The sequence below is a fragment of the Harpegnathos saltator genome, unplaced genomic scaffold, assembly GCF_003227715.2.
Source record: "Harpegnathos saltator strain DR-91 unplaced genomic scaffold, Hsal_v8.6 scaffold485, whole genome shotgun sequence".
Classification (NCBI taxonomy): Eukaryota; Metazoa; Arthropoda; class Insecta; order Hymenoptera; family Formicidae; genus Harpegnathos; species Harpegnathos saltator.
In genome coordinates this window covers 123,302-138,512 of record NW_020230299.1, presented here as the reverse complement: position 1 = coordinate 138,512, position 15,211 = coordinate 123,302, and the positions used below count along the sequence as shown (strand labels likewise).

At 44.8% G+C, this 15,211-nt stretch overlaps 1 protein-coding gene across 10 annotated transcripts in view; it reads right to left on the bottom strand.

The window, feature by feature from the left end:
- LOC105192323 (mucin-17) overlaps window positions 1–15,211 on the bottom strand; it is a 29,499-nt gene that overhangs the window by 12,413 nt on the left and 1,875 nt on the right. For 6 of the 10 annotated variants that reach the window (XM_025302332.1, XM_025302335.1, XM_011156376.3 and 3 more), the window contains exons 2-7: window positions 14,646–14,733; window positions 6,166–7,603; window positions 5,096–5,778; window positions 4,690–4,746; window positions 4,189–4,350; window positions 244–1,806 (exon numbers count right to left, since the gene is read on the bottom strand). In XM_025302332.1, coding sequence (XP_025158117.1) covers window positions 244–1,806; window positions 4,189–4,350; window positions 4,690–4,746; window positions 5,096–5,778; window positions 6,166–7,603; window positions 14,646–14,732 — 3,990 coding nt within the window. In that variant the 5' untranslated portion in view covers window position 14,733. The remainder of the gene's footprint in view (window positions 1–243; window positions 1,807–4,188; window positions 4,351–4,689; window positions 4,747–5,095; window positions 5,779–6,165; window positions 7,604–14,645; window positions 14,734–15,211) is intronic. The other 4 variants (XM_025302331.1, XM_025302334.1, XM_025302333.1 and 1 more) reach the window with 4 other exon arrangements.

Here is a 15,211-nt window from a genome sequence, read left to right as displayed (position 1 = left end):
GTGATACCTTGAAAACTTGCTCGCGAAATGGAGAATTTAATGCTCTCTAGAAAGTACAATCAGATATTCTTTATCAAAATATTATATTTATAATCGCTGGTTCAGTTAGCATACACACTGCAACCAGTGAAATCTCGCTTATATTGATTCACCTAAACAGAGCGCGGGATTACTCATCACGTGTCATGAATCTTTCGAAGGTAATCACGCATGTAGTGGACGATCCGATTCAGCCGCACTCACCCCGTTGGAGTCCACGTTGGAGTAAGCGCCAGAGAAGACGGGGGTCTTGTTGCCCAGGGTATTCAAGAGCGGTGCCACGGTGCTTCGTAGCTGCTCTAACAGCGTGGTCGTGTTCCCGGCGAGGAACGCGCTCCTGGTAGGGTTGAAGATGTTGGAGCCGCTGACGCCGTTGCTGCTGTCGGTGATGCCGGCCAGACTTGGTGCGCTCTCGCTGGGTGTGTCGATCCTCACGCTCACGAACGGTTCGGTGGGCACTGAGCGAATATTCGGGGTGGATGACTTGACGCTGGCGTGAAACTTGATCGGTTTCGGCGTGATGGTGACGCCGTTGGCGACGGCTGTTCCTTGGTCCTTGGTCACCATCGGCTGGGACAAGGAGCTGGTCGGCGCTTCCGAGTGCCTCCTGTAGGTCGCCGTGCGCGGACGAAATTCACGTCGCTTCGTCTGCGTCACCGTTGCTTCTGTACTGGCTGCCTTGGGGACGGCGTCGAACGGCTTGAAGACACCTGACTTTTTCCTGATGTATCTGCTGGTGGGCCCGACGGTCCTCGACGTCACCATCGAGATGGCCACCTTGTCCGGCTGCTGCTTCGTGTAACGGGGCCGGAAGCTATTCTTCGTCGTGTCACTCGTCGTCTCCTGCGAGCTGTCGTTTTTCTTCGAGTTAGGGACGTAAACGGGGTACAACTCCCTCGGTGTCGCCGTTGTCGGCGTCGTCGTGATTGTGGTTGACAGGTGCGAATCGCTCGACATAGTAACGGTTGGCGACAGCGTGATCTCTTGAGCGAATTCTGTGGTGAGGAACCCGGACTCCGTGGAAGTGTCGACCTCCGTGGTCGACGTAACGCTCGAGATGGTGGTTGTTTCCTTTTGGTCGGGTTTCGCCGGTTTTTCAATCAGTGTCTTGTCCAGTTTCATCGGCTCGACAAGTTCGGTCGTGACGATGATGTTCTCGTCTATAACATCCATCGCGTTAATGGCCATCGTTGACATTTCATCACGCGACACCGTGGTGCTTTGCGATATGGGAGATCGGATTTTGGTCGTGTCGATAATAGTGGCGGCCGTTTCTTCCACGGGGGTGGTGCCACGATGCGAAGTCGCGATTTCGCGCGGAATGGCGTTGAGCTCGACAATGCTCTTCGCGGAGGTTCTCTCGAAGAGGGAAAGCGCGACTGCTCCTTTGGGGATCACTCGGCCCTTCTTGGTCACGGGAGGTCTTGACGAAGCGTCGGGATTCGGGTTCTTCGAGAGTTTTCTAGGAGTCCCCACCATTTTCCATCTGCCTCTCAAGCCCGACTTTTCTTTCTTTGCACTTTCGCTTATCAGACTTCCGTGTGCAATACGAGAGCCGTTGGCTTTGGTCGTTCTTGTCGTTTTCTCTATAGTCCTGCTCTCGCTGACCGTCGAGGGATCTTTCATTTTGGATTTACCGGAATAGGGAGTCGTCGTTACGTCGAAATCATTCTCGTCGACGTTCAATTCGGGTTTAATTAATCTCCTAGCTAAATCCAGTTTTAGCTTAGACCTTTCGGAGAATAGAGCTGAGCTTGGTTTTGTAGCCTGAAAAGGTCGTTCAAAGAGCTCCGTTTTAGATTCGCGACGGAAATCGCCATAATATGCAATTCGTAAGCGACCTGCCGAAAGCCCGAAAGTAGGCTCTGTTAGTGCGGCGCGACGACCTTGACAAGGCGTTCGTCTTCCTCGACTCGAAGCGACGTTCTCAAGACGTTTTTCGTGAAAATTAATTGTAGAAACGTGTGAATTGTGTCTCTCTTTCTCTCTCTTTATAATAATGGAAAAACTAATACATATCGATCGTCTAAGAGCGCTGCACCCATTCTGCTTTTTAAGGGGAGAATAGAAGCCAGATGAACCGAAGAAAGAAGACGATCCATGCGGTTAGGTGACTAACGACATTCTCGAGCCATGATTTCATTGGCGTGGGTAACGACTGAAAGTTTAATTGTTCTCGTCAGACAGCACGTTTCAAGTGAGAATATTTCTTTATACCCTTCGCGAGGAAAAGTGATAAAGAATGGGAGATGCGAATCTCGAAGAGGAAGATTAGTAATTTACACATGAAACATCCGATGAAATACATGGAGAGAGTATACGTCAAGTATAAAATATATAAAATTTAACGAGTGTATACACTGATTTTGTTAATCATTGACTCTCTAATTATCATTAAAGCATATATCTTCGCAGTCTAATTATGACTTTGTGAAAACATTTTTTTTCATAGGTATACTTTGCATATATATGTATATATATATATATATAGTTTACAAACAAATATATTTATATTAGATATAAATGTGATACCGTAATTCAAAAGAAATTTATTTTCGATGATCTAAAACGCAAAACACCTTACAACTCGGAATATTTCTCTGTGTGTGAGCGGGCGATTGTGCTCTTTCTCTTTTTATTTATTTCTAATCAAATTAATACCTCTAATAAGCGATCGTACGGCACACAATTACATACTGTTCTTTATACCATACCCGTGCTTCAAATAAATATAATAGGTGCTGTCTCTAAGAATGGTATTAAACACCTGTTCCTTTTCTTTTCTTTTTCCTATTGTGTCATTCTCCTTCACTTTTTCCCGTTACACAGCAAAGCAAGGTGTTTTTATAAATCTTACGTAAGATTTGAGAAACTATAATACATATTTCAGATGTTACTTATACCACAGAAAGAGATGTTACACGATATTATTTCAAAATATACTTCTTTTTTTCTAAATGTGTGTGCGTCGAATAAAGCTGTGCAAATAAGAAAGATTTTATTCTACACTCGATATATCGAACCTGTCAGATTTTCTGCAAGTAAGACAACGATATCCTTTTAGAGAATATCTTGTGAACCGCGTAAAATTAAATTCAATTATTCGTTTGAGTAACAACGTGATTATACTTGATTCGCTTCAATGACCTACCTGCGAGTATACTTTCTCTCTTGGATTAACTAGCAACGTAAGAACAAAGAGGAAAGCCGACGGTATCATAACTGGTTTGTAGAATTCCAGATCCCATTTCATTTATCACGCGTCGTTAATAGTCTCATCTAATCGCCTTTAGTTTCCAATCGTTTCGTTTCATCGAAAGCGTCTGAACGTGAAGCAAAATTCGAATTGCGACCTAAAGATTTGACGGGAAATCTCTATAAATAATCATGCTACCTTTAAGATCCTTTGCAATCAATATATATCTTGAATAGAATATCTTGAGAAAACTTCTCGTCGAGGATTCGCCATTTCTTACATCATAATAATCGTTCGATCCAGTCTTGTTTGGATGTTCACTGCGATGCCTTTGTTCTAAAGCTTCTGTAAACGCATAACGAAAGCTTTCCGATGCGAAAACCTCGAAGAGTATATCTTTCGAAACATAATCGTTTCGATTGTACTCTACCACCACCAATCACCGAGTAAGTTTCACTGGCAGAACCAGTTCAGAAGAATGTTAATAAGGCATCATTATATCCAGTTCCAATTGGTTCTAAATGATGCACCTGTGTGAGTTCGTGTTTACAAAACCACCAGTTTTTTATTAACCACACCGTTTTTTATTTCACATCTTGTCGATTTTCCAGCCCGATCGTAGTCTCGAAAAGCGGTCGCGTTCGGCGATTATTCATTAAAGAGATCATTCGTCTCCGTCACGGAGACGAATAAAGTTCAAAGGTATTCCTTGATGAAAATAGAAGCCAAAGCTAAATTTTTTTCATTGTAATATTTTTTTCTAAAACTGAAAAAGTGGACATAAAGGTGTAGAGGGAACATGTGTACCAAAAGTGATTTTTCTCGTGCAAACAGGGAGCCGCTTGACAAGTCCAGTAAAAAAAAAAGAAAAACAGACAAAGCGATTATCCGATTAGTGCGTAAAAATCTCAACCTGCTATTAAAACTCGATGGTACTTCCGTTATATTCTTACGTGTCGCGTGTGTGGGTCAGATACCGAAGTTAAGGGATTCGTAGGAACGACGTCTAACAATACATCTGTCGCGAACGTATTTTCCACAGTTTCGATATTTTCGGATACATGCGGTTTCGTGCTGGATCGTATATGCCGACGGATCGTAACCCTCGGATGTTCCTACGTAGGACATTTCAAGCTTTATACATATGTATAAGAAGAATGTATACGCGTATGTGTCGGGGGTAAATCTGCACCGTATTAATTGATTTACCATGTTACGTATTACCCTCGTATGTTTATTCAGGGTCGACGAAAATTTGAGAACTAATCGACTACTACTTGTCATGTTAAATCTCGATATTCGTAATATCTACAAACTCAAATGTTTACAAATGGCTTTGATTGAAAGAGGTATAGAATGCATACAAATGTTAAGAATCGTTAATATGTTAAACGTACGTATTAGTTATCAGTTTTTATCTAATAAATAAAGATACCAAACATTGTGCGCCTTACCTGGGAACTGGTTCTAGTTAGGCCCTTCGCCCCGGTAGGTTTCGAGTTTGAATTCTTCTGGAAATATATTTCAGTGCCTGTGTATTTTACGGTCAATTTCTTTGAACGCAGCGGCGTTATTAATACAGCGACCATTATAGTTCACGTTGAAAATAGTCTCAACTGTACAGTGAGAGGAGTACAGGATACTTGCAAAATATCGTAAAGGGAAATCATCTTGCTAATAATTTTACGATAAACACGTTTGTTCCTGTGTCAATTTAGCCGTGTCAATTTAGCATTCACCGGGAAGCTGCGCTTCGGGAATTTCGTATGTTACGGGGAAAAATCAACCATCAAAGATCCTTCTAATGTAAGATATCTAAGCAGACAAGAGCTCTTCTAGCGCAAGCAGGTTCAGACTCACCAATTGAGACAGCCTTGCCCGAAACGCGGGAGGATAATTGTCGCTCTCCTCCTGCTCTACTCTCTTGGGTAAGTCGAAATTTTTCGACTTGTCGAATGTTTTGCTACCCCTGGTCACGCTCTTCGCCGCGACGCCCGAAGCGGTGTTAGTCTCATCCTTCGCTTTTGGCCTTTTGGTGCCTCTTCTGCCGGCTTTCGCATTGCTTAACGGCGCTTCTGGTGTGCCTCTCGGCGAATCATTGGGCGAGATGACTTCATTGGTCTGATCCCGATTAATCGGTGCAGAGGTAGTCGACGGAACATCGTGATTGACGTGACTAGGTCGCCGTCTAAGAGTCCAACCAGGATTGCCACGTAATTGCGTCTCGCTTTTCGGCGTAGTGCTTTTCAAATCCGGGACATTCGAGCCGAGCCCCTCAGTCGAGCTCTTTCGACCACGAAAGCCTAGGCCGTGATTAAAGAAGTCCTCCTTCGGAGGCTTCTTCGAACGCATACTTTCTCCCCTGTCCCTTCCCTTGTTGCGAGCGGTTCGATCGGTCGTGGATGTACGGGCGGCCGCTGGTGTTCTGCTCATCGAAGAGGCGGAATTGGATGTCGTAACTTCTGCGCTCGGAGCAAAAGAAGAAGCGGTCGTAGTCTCAGCGATCGTCGCTTTCGGAACGAAAGCGTACGCGGTGGTAATGTCTGGGAACAATAGGCGTTTTATGATCAAAACTTTCGATCAGATATCGGATCGGGCTTTCATTCGGCTGATGGACTACTCTTGCGTAACATTCGCGAGTGACTCGATATGCCAGGAGTTTACTACGAACACATTCGCCATCGTGCGTCGTATATGCATGACGCATCGATCCTCATGAAAAAGCAACATCGTGTATCCGTCATCGCACAGCGATGATCCTTCATGTTATGCCCACCCAAGCAAGTTCGATCTGTTTTGCGTGAAAATGAATGATGAAAATTACACGAAAATACGAAAAATGTAGGGCGGCTTATAGCAGGCGGTTTTCCAGACGAACGCCGGTAAGCGCTGACACGCTGAGTCTCCTGATCGAGGAGAATGAAACTTACCTTGGCCGCTGACAGCGCGTGACCGAGCTCTGGACTGCGCCCGAACTGCATCTCGCTCCTCCGTTCTCGATTCCGTCAACTTTGTCGACCTGCTGTCGCCGGATCTGCGTTTCGTCTCGGGTGCGCGTCTGTCGTTCGACGAGCTGCGTCGCGTCTCCGTCTTTGCGTTCGCACTCGTCCCGAGATCGATGTCTACGTTTCTGCCTCTAGCTCCTCCGCTACTTCTCGCTTCCGTCGCGGTGTCTCTGGACTTCGGCGCGGGACGGCCCCTGGAGCTGTTGCTGTTCTTCACATTAGACCTGCCTCTGCTGTTGGAAGATCGTCCGTTCGTCTCCGCCGCGGATGAACCTCGTTTGCGGGAAGCGCTCCCGGAATTCGTCGCTTCGACCTGACTTCGACTTTTCGCGGACTTGGATCTGTCGCGAGACTTGGACCTGTCGGACTGCCTGCTCTTCTTCGCGCTTGATCTCGTGATATCGTTGCTCTCCGCCCTCTCCTTCAGCGGTCTCGCGGCTTGTCTTGAAGACACGTTGACGGATGAGGTCGCGGCGGATGCTGAAGGATTAGAAACAGCGCTTGCGTCATTCCGCACCTCCGTCAGAGGAATGTCCACCCTGACGCTCTCGGAGCCCGACAGCGGAAGGTCTCGTTCCTTTTCATTGTTATTATTCCGATCGCTGGAATTGTTCGCGCTCGTCGTGTCCATCCTCCTCGAGGCCTGATGGATGCTCCCTTTGACGGTGATGTTCTCTGTGATGTCGGCGGTTTCTGCCAATTTCTTCCAGTGTTCCGGTTGCGACTTCGCTTCCTCTTTTTCCGATCCACTAATCGGCGTCTTAACGTTCTCGGAGGTCTTAACGGGGAATTTCCTGGACCGTGCTGCTTGGCTGCTCAGTTCCTTCTCGTTGTAATTCGTGTAAATCTTCCTCCCTGTTCGTGATCTCGGACGGTTGGGCGATTTTGTCAGCACCTCGAGGTCCAGTTGTCTGCTGTTCTCCAGAACAGGAGGAGATGCCTCCGAAGACGATCTTCGCGAGGCTGTCTGTCGTTTCGGTATTTGTAACGCGCTCTCTTCGTTGCCATCTTGCCTACCTTTTGCTATTTCTCCCTTGGGAAACTGCGCGGTGTGCGATTTCGTGCGTGAATTTCTTTGATTACCGACATCGGAGCTCGAATGTTTCGCATTCGTCCGCAACGTTACGTCAACAGGGCCACCAGTCGTTTTTGACAGTTTCAGCTTCGATCGTGATCCGATCGAACTTTCTCTTGCGACATGCGACTCGTGTTTCTTTAACTCGGGCACCGTTTCCGAACGGGAACTTTTGTCCCGAAGTGACCTCGACGCCTCGATCGACGATGCGAAGTTATTATCTGATTCTGTCGTCGGCTGTGAGTAAAATCGCGTGCTACCGCGACTCTGTGCTTTCTGCCCGTCCGTCTGAAATCATATCGCGGTAACGTGTGCTTATTTATATAATTTATCGCAGCAGAACGGAGCGAGGCGAACCACGTCTCCGTCTAATCATTCTTTTCTAACCACGTGCATTCGAACGTCGAGTAGACGAAAATATAAGCAAGAGACACATCAAATTATGGAATTCGCCCTTAGAATTAGTGATGCCGATTTTTTTTCAAACAGATCGATTTAAAGATCGATTCGAATTACGGAGAAAAAAATCGATCTTTAAAAATTCGGTTTATAAAGAATTGATTTCAGAAAATCGATTTGAATATCGGTATACATATAGAGTGAACCACTTATTAAAGTATATTATCTGTCAAATTTCGACATTCTAAAGTAGACCTCGTGTAATTCATATAGTTTAATATGAATCAAAGAAATTAAATTTTAATATGAATTAGAGAAATTAAACATATGGAATTCTTTTGGTTGTGTTCTGTGTGTGTGTGTGTGTGTGTGGCCAGAACAAAATAGAAAAAGATCTTTAAATCTTTGTGCTAAGGATTTATTAATTAGTTTGATTTAACGTCAATCAAGGGTTTTTAAACGTTATTAAATAAGAAATCACGTTTACTATTATATGCATATACATATGTACACAATGTATATTATTATATGGAGTGGCTGTGATTGGTTCGCGCGTTTCGTTCCGCTGAAAATTCTCGCCCATGGGACATCGGTCTAAAGGCAACATAATGTGCATTGTGCAACCATTGAGTGAGTACAAATGTTACAACTAAAAGAAGTAAAAAAAAACTATATTACAATTAGAAACTGAAAAAATCGTGTCGGCGATTTTCAGAATTTACAGATCGATCTTTGAATCGATTTGAATCAGTTCCAGAAAATCGATTTGAAATCGATCTTTTAGGCTCCGATTAATCGATCTTCGATTAAATCGATTTAAAATCAGTATCTCTATTTAGAATGTCAGAAAGTGCACAAAACGATCTCGACCCGTAACGTTTCACTTAGAAATCTCATTTACAGATGATCGATGCGCAACTGCTGGACTGTAGTAATCGGGCCGGATAATGATAATTGCTGTATTATCGTCCACCCAGGAAGTTGCAATCTGTGCGATCTTCGATATCAAAGATACGAGAAACAACACACCGTCGAGAGTGGAGAGCTCATGCGGGCCCAAGGAAAAAGAAACCGTAGCGATACGCGGCGACTCGATTGCGAAGATGCCATACCTGACGAAATCGCGGAAAGACACCAATTACGCGATTAAGAGGATCCTCTGAAATCGCGATTAACGCAAGTGGTAATCACCGGTAATCTCGATGGGTCGACGGACTCGGTCGATCGATCAATCGGCCGGCGGTTATCGTTGATAATAACGCGCCCGGCCTTCCCTATTAATTGCGTCTGCAGTTGTTACGGCGGAATAAGCCATACTTGTCGCGGATTATACCTTCACCGTCAGCGTTAACGAGCCCGCATTAAAACATTCGTGACTGCATTGACTCGCTGACGCTTGCAGGAAAATGATTCCAGCACAAGCACACTCTTGGTTTGGCTTTTTCTCGCGTTCTCCTCGTAGCTATAAACGACAACGATTTCGTGATCGGCATTCGAACAGTAATGCTAATGTGGGCGTTGTCGGTACCGATGAGACATCTAATTAGATTCCGTGTGTGCATGTATATGTGTCGCCCGCTTATATCCTGTTCGCGCGAATTGGAATTCAAATATATCTTAGTAGAGCCACAGCCCTGAGTGGTTGGTTGGTGGCTCATGGCGCGTGAGTACGCGTTCCAGTTTCATTTACGATCTGTCCGAGCCCCGCGTTTAGTCGTCGTACAATCGATATTGAAAGTAAAAGTCGGCGTATAACGTCACGGCACGCTTGCTTCCTAAGGCATGTCGCTAAAAGCGAGCCGCTGCAAACCTGACTTGTCGACGAACGGAGTCGTGTGTAATCGAGACCGCGAGAAATTTGAGAATAACATGCTCTTTGAGAACAATATGCGAATCTCGCGACTCTAACGACACAGGGAGGTGAACGTATTGTCAAAGCATTCGTTTCTCAAGAAAAAAAAAAAAAAAGAAAAAAAAGAAAAGACAGTAAAGATCCGTAAAAAACAATAACGAGAAAACGAAACGCGGCAGGGATCGAAATACGTAACGAACGGTACGTTACGGATGTAAGGAACAGGTAAGGAACAAGCGGTAAGGAGAGCGTGCGCAGCGAACAACGCGAGTGGAGAGGTGGATTCGATTGAAGTAAGGAACCAAGTGAAATTGCGCCGGGGAATAATGAGTCTGATTCACTTCGCCATGTAAAATTATATTCTAATAGAGGCTGAAACCCCGCGATCGATTGACCACACGCTCGGCGTTGCTACGTTTTATTGAGACTACAGATGCTTATAACGCCGTGCAAATTGTTGGAAAAGTACTTCGGACAGGTGAGAGGCTCGCTCCGCTCTCCCCGAAGGTGGACTGCTTCTGCAGTCCGTGGAATCGAGAGAGTCTATACCGTCCGACGTCCAGGCGCATTGTCCTTGCCACGACGCTCGGTGGAATTCATACGGCCGATATTATTATTTAATCTATCGCGCTCGTAATATTTTCCGCGTCAGATCACGGAAAATGGCCCCTCCGCACTTCGCGTTCTTTTTTTACGGACTGTAAAAGTTACGTGTTATCACAAAGCGCCTCGCGTTCAATGTGACGAAATGTCCGACCGACGGAGACGCGAAAAAAACGCGACGCTCTTCCGTTCAGAACTTTTCCGCTGACGCGGCGTGTCTTTCGCTCTTCTCTGTAAAATTACCTGGGAAAAATACAGAACTGGAGAGAGTACGCGAATAATTTCTTCGCTCGCTATAAATATAAATAAACCTTGCGAGGTCTCACAGCGAGTAGCTGTATTAACATATATCTTTGTTCGCGTCGCGGATATTGTACAGAAAGCACGTACAGGACGCGACCTCAAAAAAAACTGGTTCGAATGAGCCAGTTTTGAAAGGTGTGGCCCCGTCGTCGCGAAATTAAAGTACGAGTAGTTTATAGCTAGCGATTACTTAAGAATCATCACTTTCACCCATACTTTCGCGCTCCTCGTGTAGCGTATGCGGCAGTAACGGGATGAAAGCGCATTGTGATACAATTATGCATTCAATACATCGCCCGATGTGGACTGACATTGAATCAATATTAATATAAACATATAAAACGCAGATGTCTATGTCAGTGATACTTTCGGGACACCTGTTCGCATTCGGCATATAAGTGTAAACAGCGAGATTAAATGTTTGCTTCGTACGATGTGAATAGCGCCGTATAAATTAATATTTTTCGTCTGAGATCAAGTGACAACCGGAGAACACTTGTGCATACGCAAGTATTACAAGTGGATGTACATGAAGATCGTGTTAAGCGAGATCGTGATTTCGCTTTTGACTTCTGACCTTTCGCGAGCTGATTATCATACGCATATGTCTCGGGATTATTCGGTAAGATTAATGGTGTGTGTTTCGATCCTCAGCAACCCGAAATCTTGATTCTATTTATTTTAGAAATGCGGAAACAGCGTCAGAAAAGTCACGAAAGAGAAAGCTTATCTCTTATAGTTTCAACATTCCGGAGAAAGATGCTAAGCGGTAGAATATTTCGTAAAGTATTTGTGAAATCTGCCGGTTGTTTTTGAAGAATTCACACGTATGTGACATTTACCTTCACTCGATTAATTATTCCACCAGTGCATTCTATCCTAATGGGCAGTTTTGCATTTAAGTTCATATCGCTAATTAGTGTAAAAGATAACGCGATATTATAAAATTGGTTCATAATAATGCAAAAACCGATTAATTATACTCAACTCGGCGAGTTGAGTTCTTTTTTCCCTCGAGCTGTTTTGTCTTCCAGAACAGATTCAGTCGAGAACAATAAACTCTCGCGTTCCCATCATTAATGAGGGATATTGGACTTGCAGACCATCCTTTTAACATTACAAGTACGGAAGCGACTGAGAAAAACCTTTGTTATGCTATTGTAACTACCGTGCGTTAGGTTTCCGTACACTTTGGATAAGTGAGTCATTACTAAGAATTAATGTGAAAAGCGTAAGTATAAGTTACACCAAGTACAGCCGCATTATCGTTGGATTAACAATAAAAGGATACACAGAAAAATATAAATGTCTTCAGAAACGGCAGATAATACCGGACACGCGTTATGTAGTAATTTGCATGTTGTTTTTGAAAGTGAAATTAGCTTCATTCTATTTATTCCGATTAATTCCCGGGGAAAGATCCATCATCCACGTCATTTTACTCTTCCGCAGGATACGCACGACGACATCGCGCTACATTGCAACTGCAAGTTGCTTATATAATCGTTCGTTTTGTCAAATCCTCGTGCGGTGGAGACGAGAGAAATCCCCCCAAAAACTTACTTTAAGGATCATAAAAAAAAAAGATAATTAAAAAACCGAGAAGACGGAGAAGATGTAACGGACTTCAGGAAGTCCGCTGAAGCGAACGATGCAGAAGCGGCACTTTCTCCAATGGAAAACCCGATTTAGATCGCACTTGTACGCGCTTGTGCAATGCGCTACATCCGTCTGCGACTTGCACACTTATCGGCGCGTGTGTACGTATATACACGCGAGAAACATCATCGAGCCGCGAACGTGCGTTTAGCGCAATACGCAATTCACGTCGGGTGCACGCATACGTTCGTGCGCGCGTGCGCACGCGAATGTGCTATCACGAGATATGCGAGATAGATTGATCGAGAACGACGGGATGTGGATAGTACGTAATTTACTTTGGCAAAAGGATTCGAGGAACGAGATTGACGTCGCGCGTCGAGTCGCGTTTCGCGCACGGCCGGGTGTGTGTTGCGTTCCTCGAGGTTCGAGGTAACCCTTTGATCGCGCGCTCTCGCAGTGTAAAAATCCTTTCACGTTTGACACTTGAGACAACAGAGCGGAAGAGCTCGTCGTCGTCGTCGTAAACGTGGAATAATTACAAATGTACGAAAATGCAGTTTTGTCTGTGCGTAAGCGCTTATTATATGCGGAATACGCTTGAGATGATTTCCCTGCCCGAGTGGCAGTGAGTTTTACGTTAAATCGTAATTCTTGCAGAATTAACGAAGAGGATATTGCACATCGTGCGGATAAAAGAGAGGTCTGCCTTGAACCATGCATCGATTTCTGTTGGGATAATTTACAAATCATCAGCAGATCGATCTTCATACCACCGTTACAAATCGCCCGCGATTATGATGAAATGAAAGACACGCGGCGAGCGCCGCGATGGCCTCTTTTTTTTTAACGAGCCGTTCATTTATACAGCGATAATAAGAATTGCCCTGGAATGAGAGAGATGTGGTTCTCTGCTCTTGCGTAACGCGTCATTAAATCGATAAGAAAATCATCCCGCTGTTGCTTCTATTAAGTCCATGATTGTCAGTGTGCAGAACGGGGAATAATTGCGAACCTCGCGCTTACGTTCACCGTAAGCAAGAATACGCGTTTCTTCGCTCGCAAATGCAAATGCGAAAACTCTTACTCGATCCAGCTGTCGACGCGGTTCAACTCGGACGCATTACTCGAATAAATATCTTAATTGGTTTGTTAATTCGATCGACATTTCATTCGTCGTTGCGCCATCTCACTCGTTACGTCCCAATTATCGGATTTTTTTTCGTCAGCTTCGATCGCTTCGATTCGTTTAGGCGCTCGGTGCAGTTAATTACGATTACTCCTGCGCGAGGAGAGGATACGATACGATTTACTTTGTTCATCAAATAAATAATCTTTATGACGGAGTAAAGAAGGGTTATTTTTGGTCACGCGGTATGCATATCGTTCGCTAAAAGCGAACGGTGCAACACTAGGCGTGGTCCATGCAAACTTGCGATCTGTTTTTTTTCTTCTTATCCTCTCACTCCATTTATATATGCGTTCTATGTGTGCATGTTCTACGTTGTATCGCACAGCGTCTCTCAATACCTGGAGATCGAAGCGAGTACTATGTGTTTACTATGTGTACGTTCAGCAAAGGTGACAGTTGCAGTAGCCTCGAGATAACCTCAGTTCGAGAAAACTCGACTCGAAATGTAGTAATAAAAAGAATGTCACGAAATAAAGTCCGAAACAGACGATCACGTCCGTGAGACCGAGATAATGAAATGGCTCTGCTCGACGGAGGTAACAAAGCGCGATTTAATTCAGTTGAATAAAGGAAGCAAGTGCTGATTTGTTGCGAAGCATACGGGACGCGAAGATTTTCCTTTCCGACGTTATTCGAGTGATCGTCGTGAAGAAGCACTTCCTTTCTCGGCTTCTAATTACAGCGTGCGCAGTGTGCAACTTCACTTGCGCGATTTAGTCGAATAATACGAATCGACTCGTTCCGCTGGGTCGATGGCCTTCGTGTAAAAGAGAGGGAGAGAGAGAGAGAGAGAGAGAGAGAGAGAGAGAGAGAGAGAGAGAGATAGAAGGAAAGAAAATCAGCGCGTTGCAATGTCGTAAATGCTAACATTAAGTACGCATCCTTGACACAAAACGCATGTAAAACGGATCTCGCCTGTCTTCCAGCCTATCTCGCACGTTATTTCACAAGTAAATTGTGAAAAAAGTTGTCTTTGATATATTTTTTTAGGTTTACGTTGCAGAACGTTCCACGCGACGTACGGGAAAAGGAGCTCGGCAAACTTATGCACGTCCTTCGACAAAGTGCACAAAACGATTCGTGTGCGCGCATTCATCGTTTCTTTTTTGCATTTCCCGTTTCCTTCCTCTCCCCCCCCCCTTCCCCCCATTCTTCTTTGCATCTTTTCGTTTTGCATCAGTGCGAAGGGACGCAAAAAAATCTCTCTTTCAGCTTCGTACAATAACAACGTGCCAACGTTGCACAATTTCGGCAGAACCGTTTATTCGCCAGGATAAAAAGGAGAAAATCAGTCGGTGTGATTCTAATAGACTCTCTATCAATCTACACACACACACACACACACACACACACACACAATTATGCGTCTCAATTATCGTTACCTGATTAGTCCGTCCACGAGAGGCTTCGGTAACAGCGAGTATCAGCAGCAACGCCACTACCAGGCCGAACGAAAACGTCCGTGTCATTCTAAAAGAAAAGAAAAGAAGAAGAATAATGAAAACATATCGATATTAAATCGATATGAATATCGGAATGTCCGGAGCGTGCTGACTGAGAAATTTCGTTTCCGACGTAAATAAGTTTCACAGTCACGCGGAACTAGACGCTTTCCACTGTGCACACCGAGTATACTCAGGTCAGTTAATATATGCGCAGGTAGACCAAAGCGCAGGCACACATTGCCTGCACTGCTCAAATTTACTTTTACTCTTGCCGGTTGTTAGTCTCTATCTCGATTGCGCTGTTCATTCTATGAGAGCAGAGTGCATTGCGAACATTCTCGTTCACCTAGTTTCGACGAAAAACTGCGTACCACGGCGGCTCGCAACGGCGAAATCCAAAAAATCCGTTACGTCCAATCCGTTGCGTCACGAGAAAAAGCTTATTCGCCACGAAGCGCCGATGTAATCGACCTCTGCGAGTCGAGTCGCAGCGCGCGGGACAC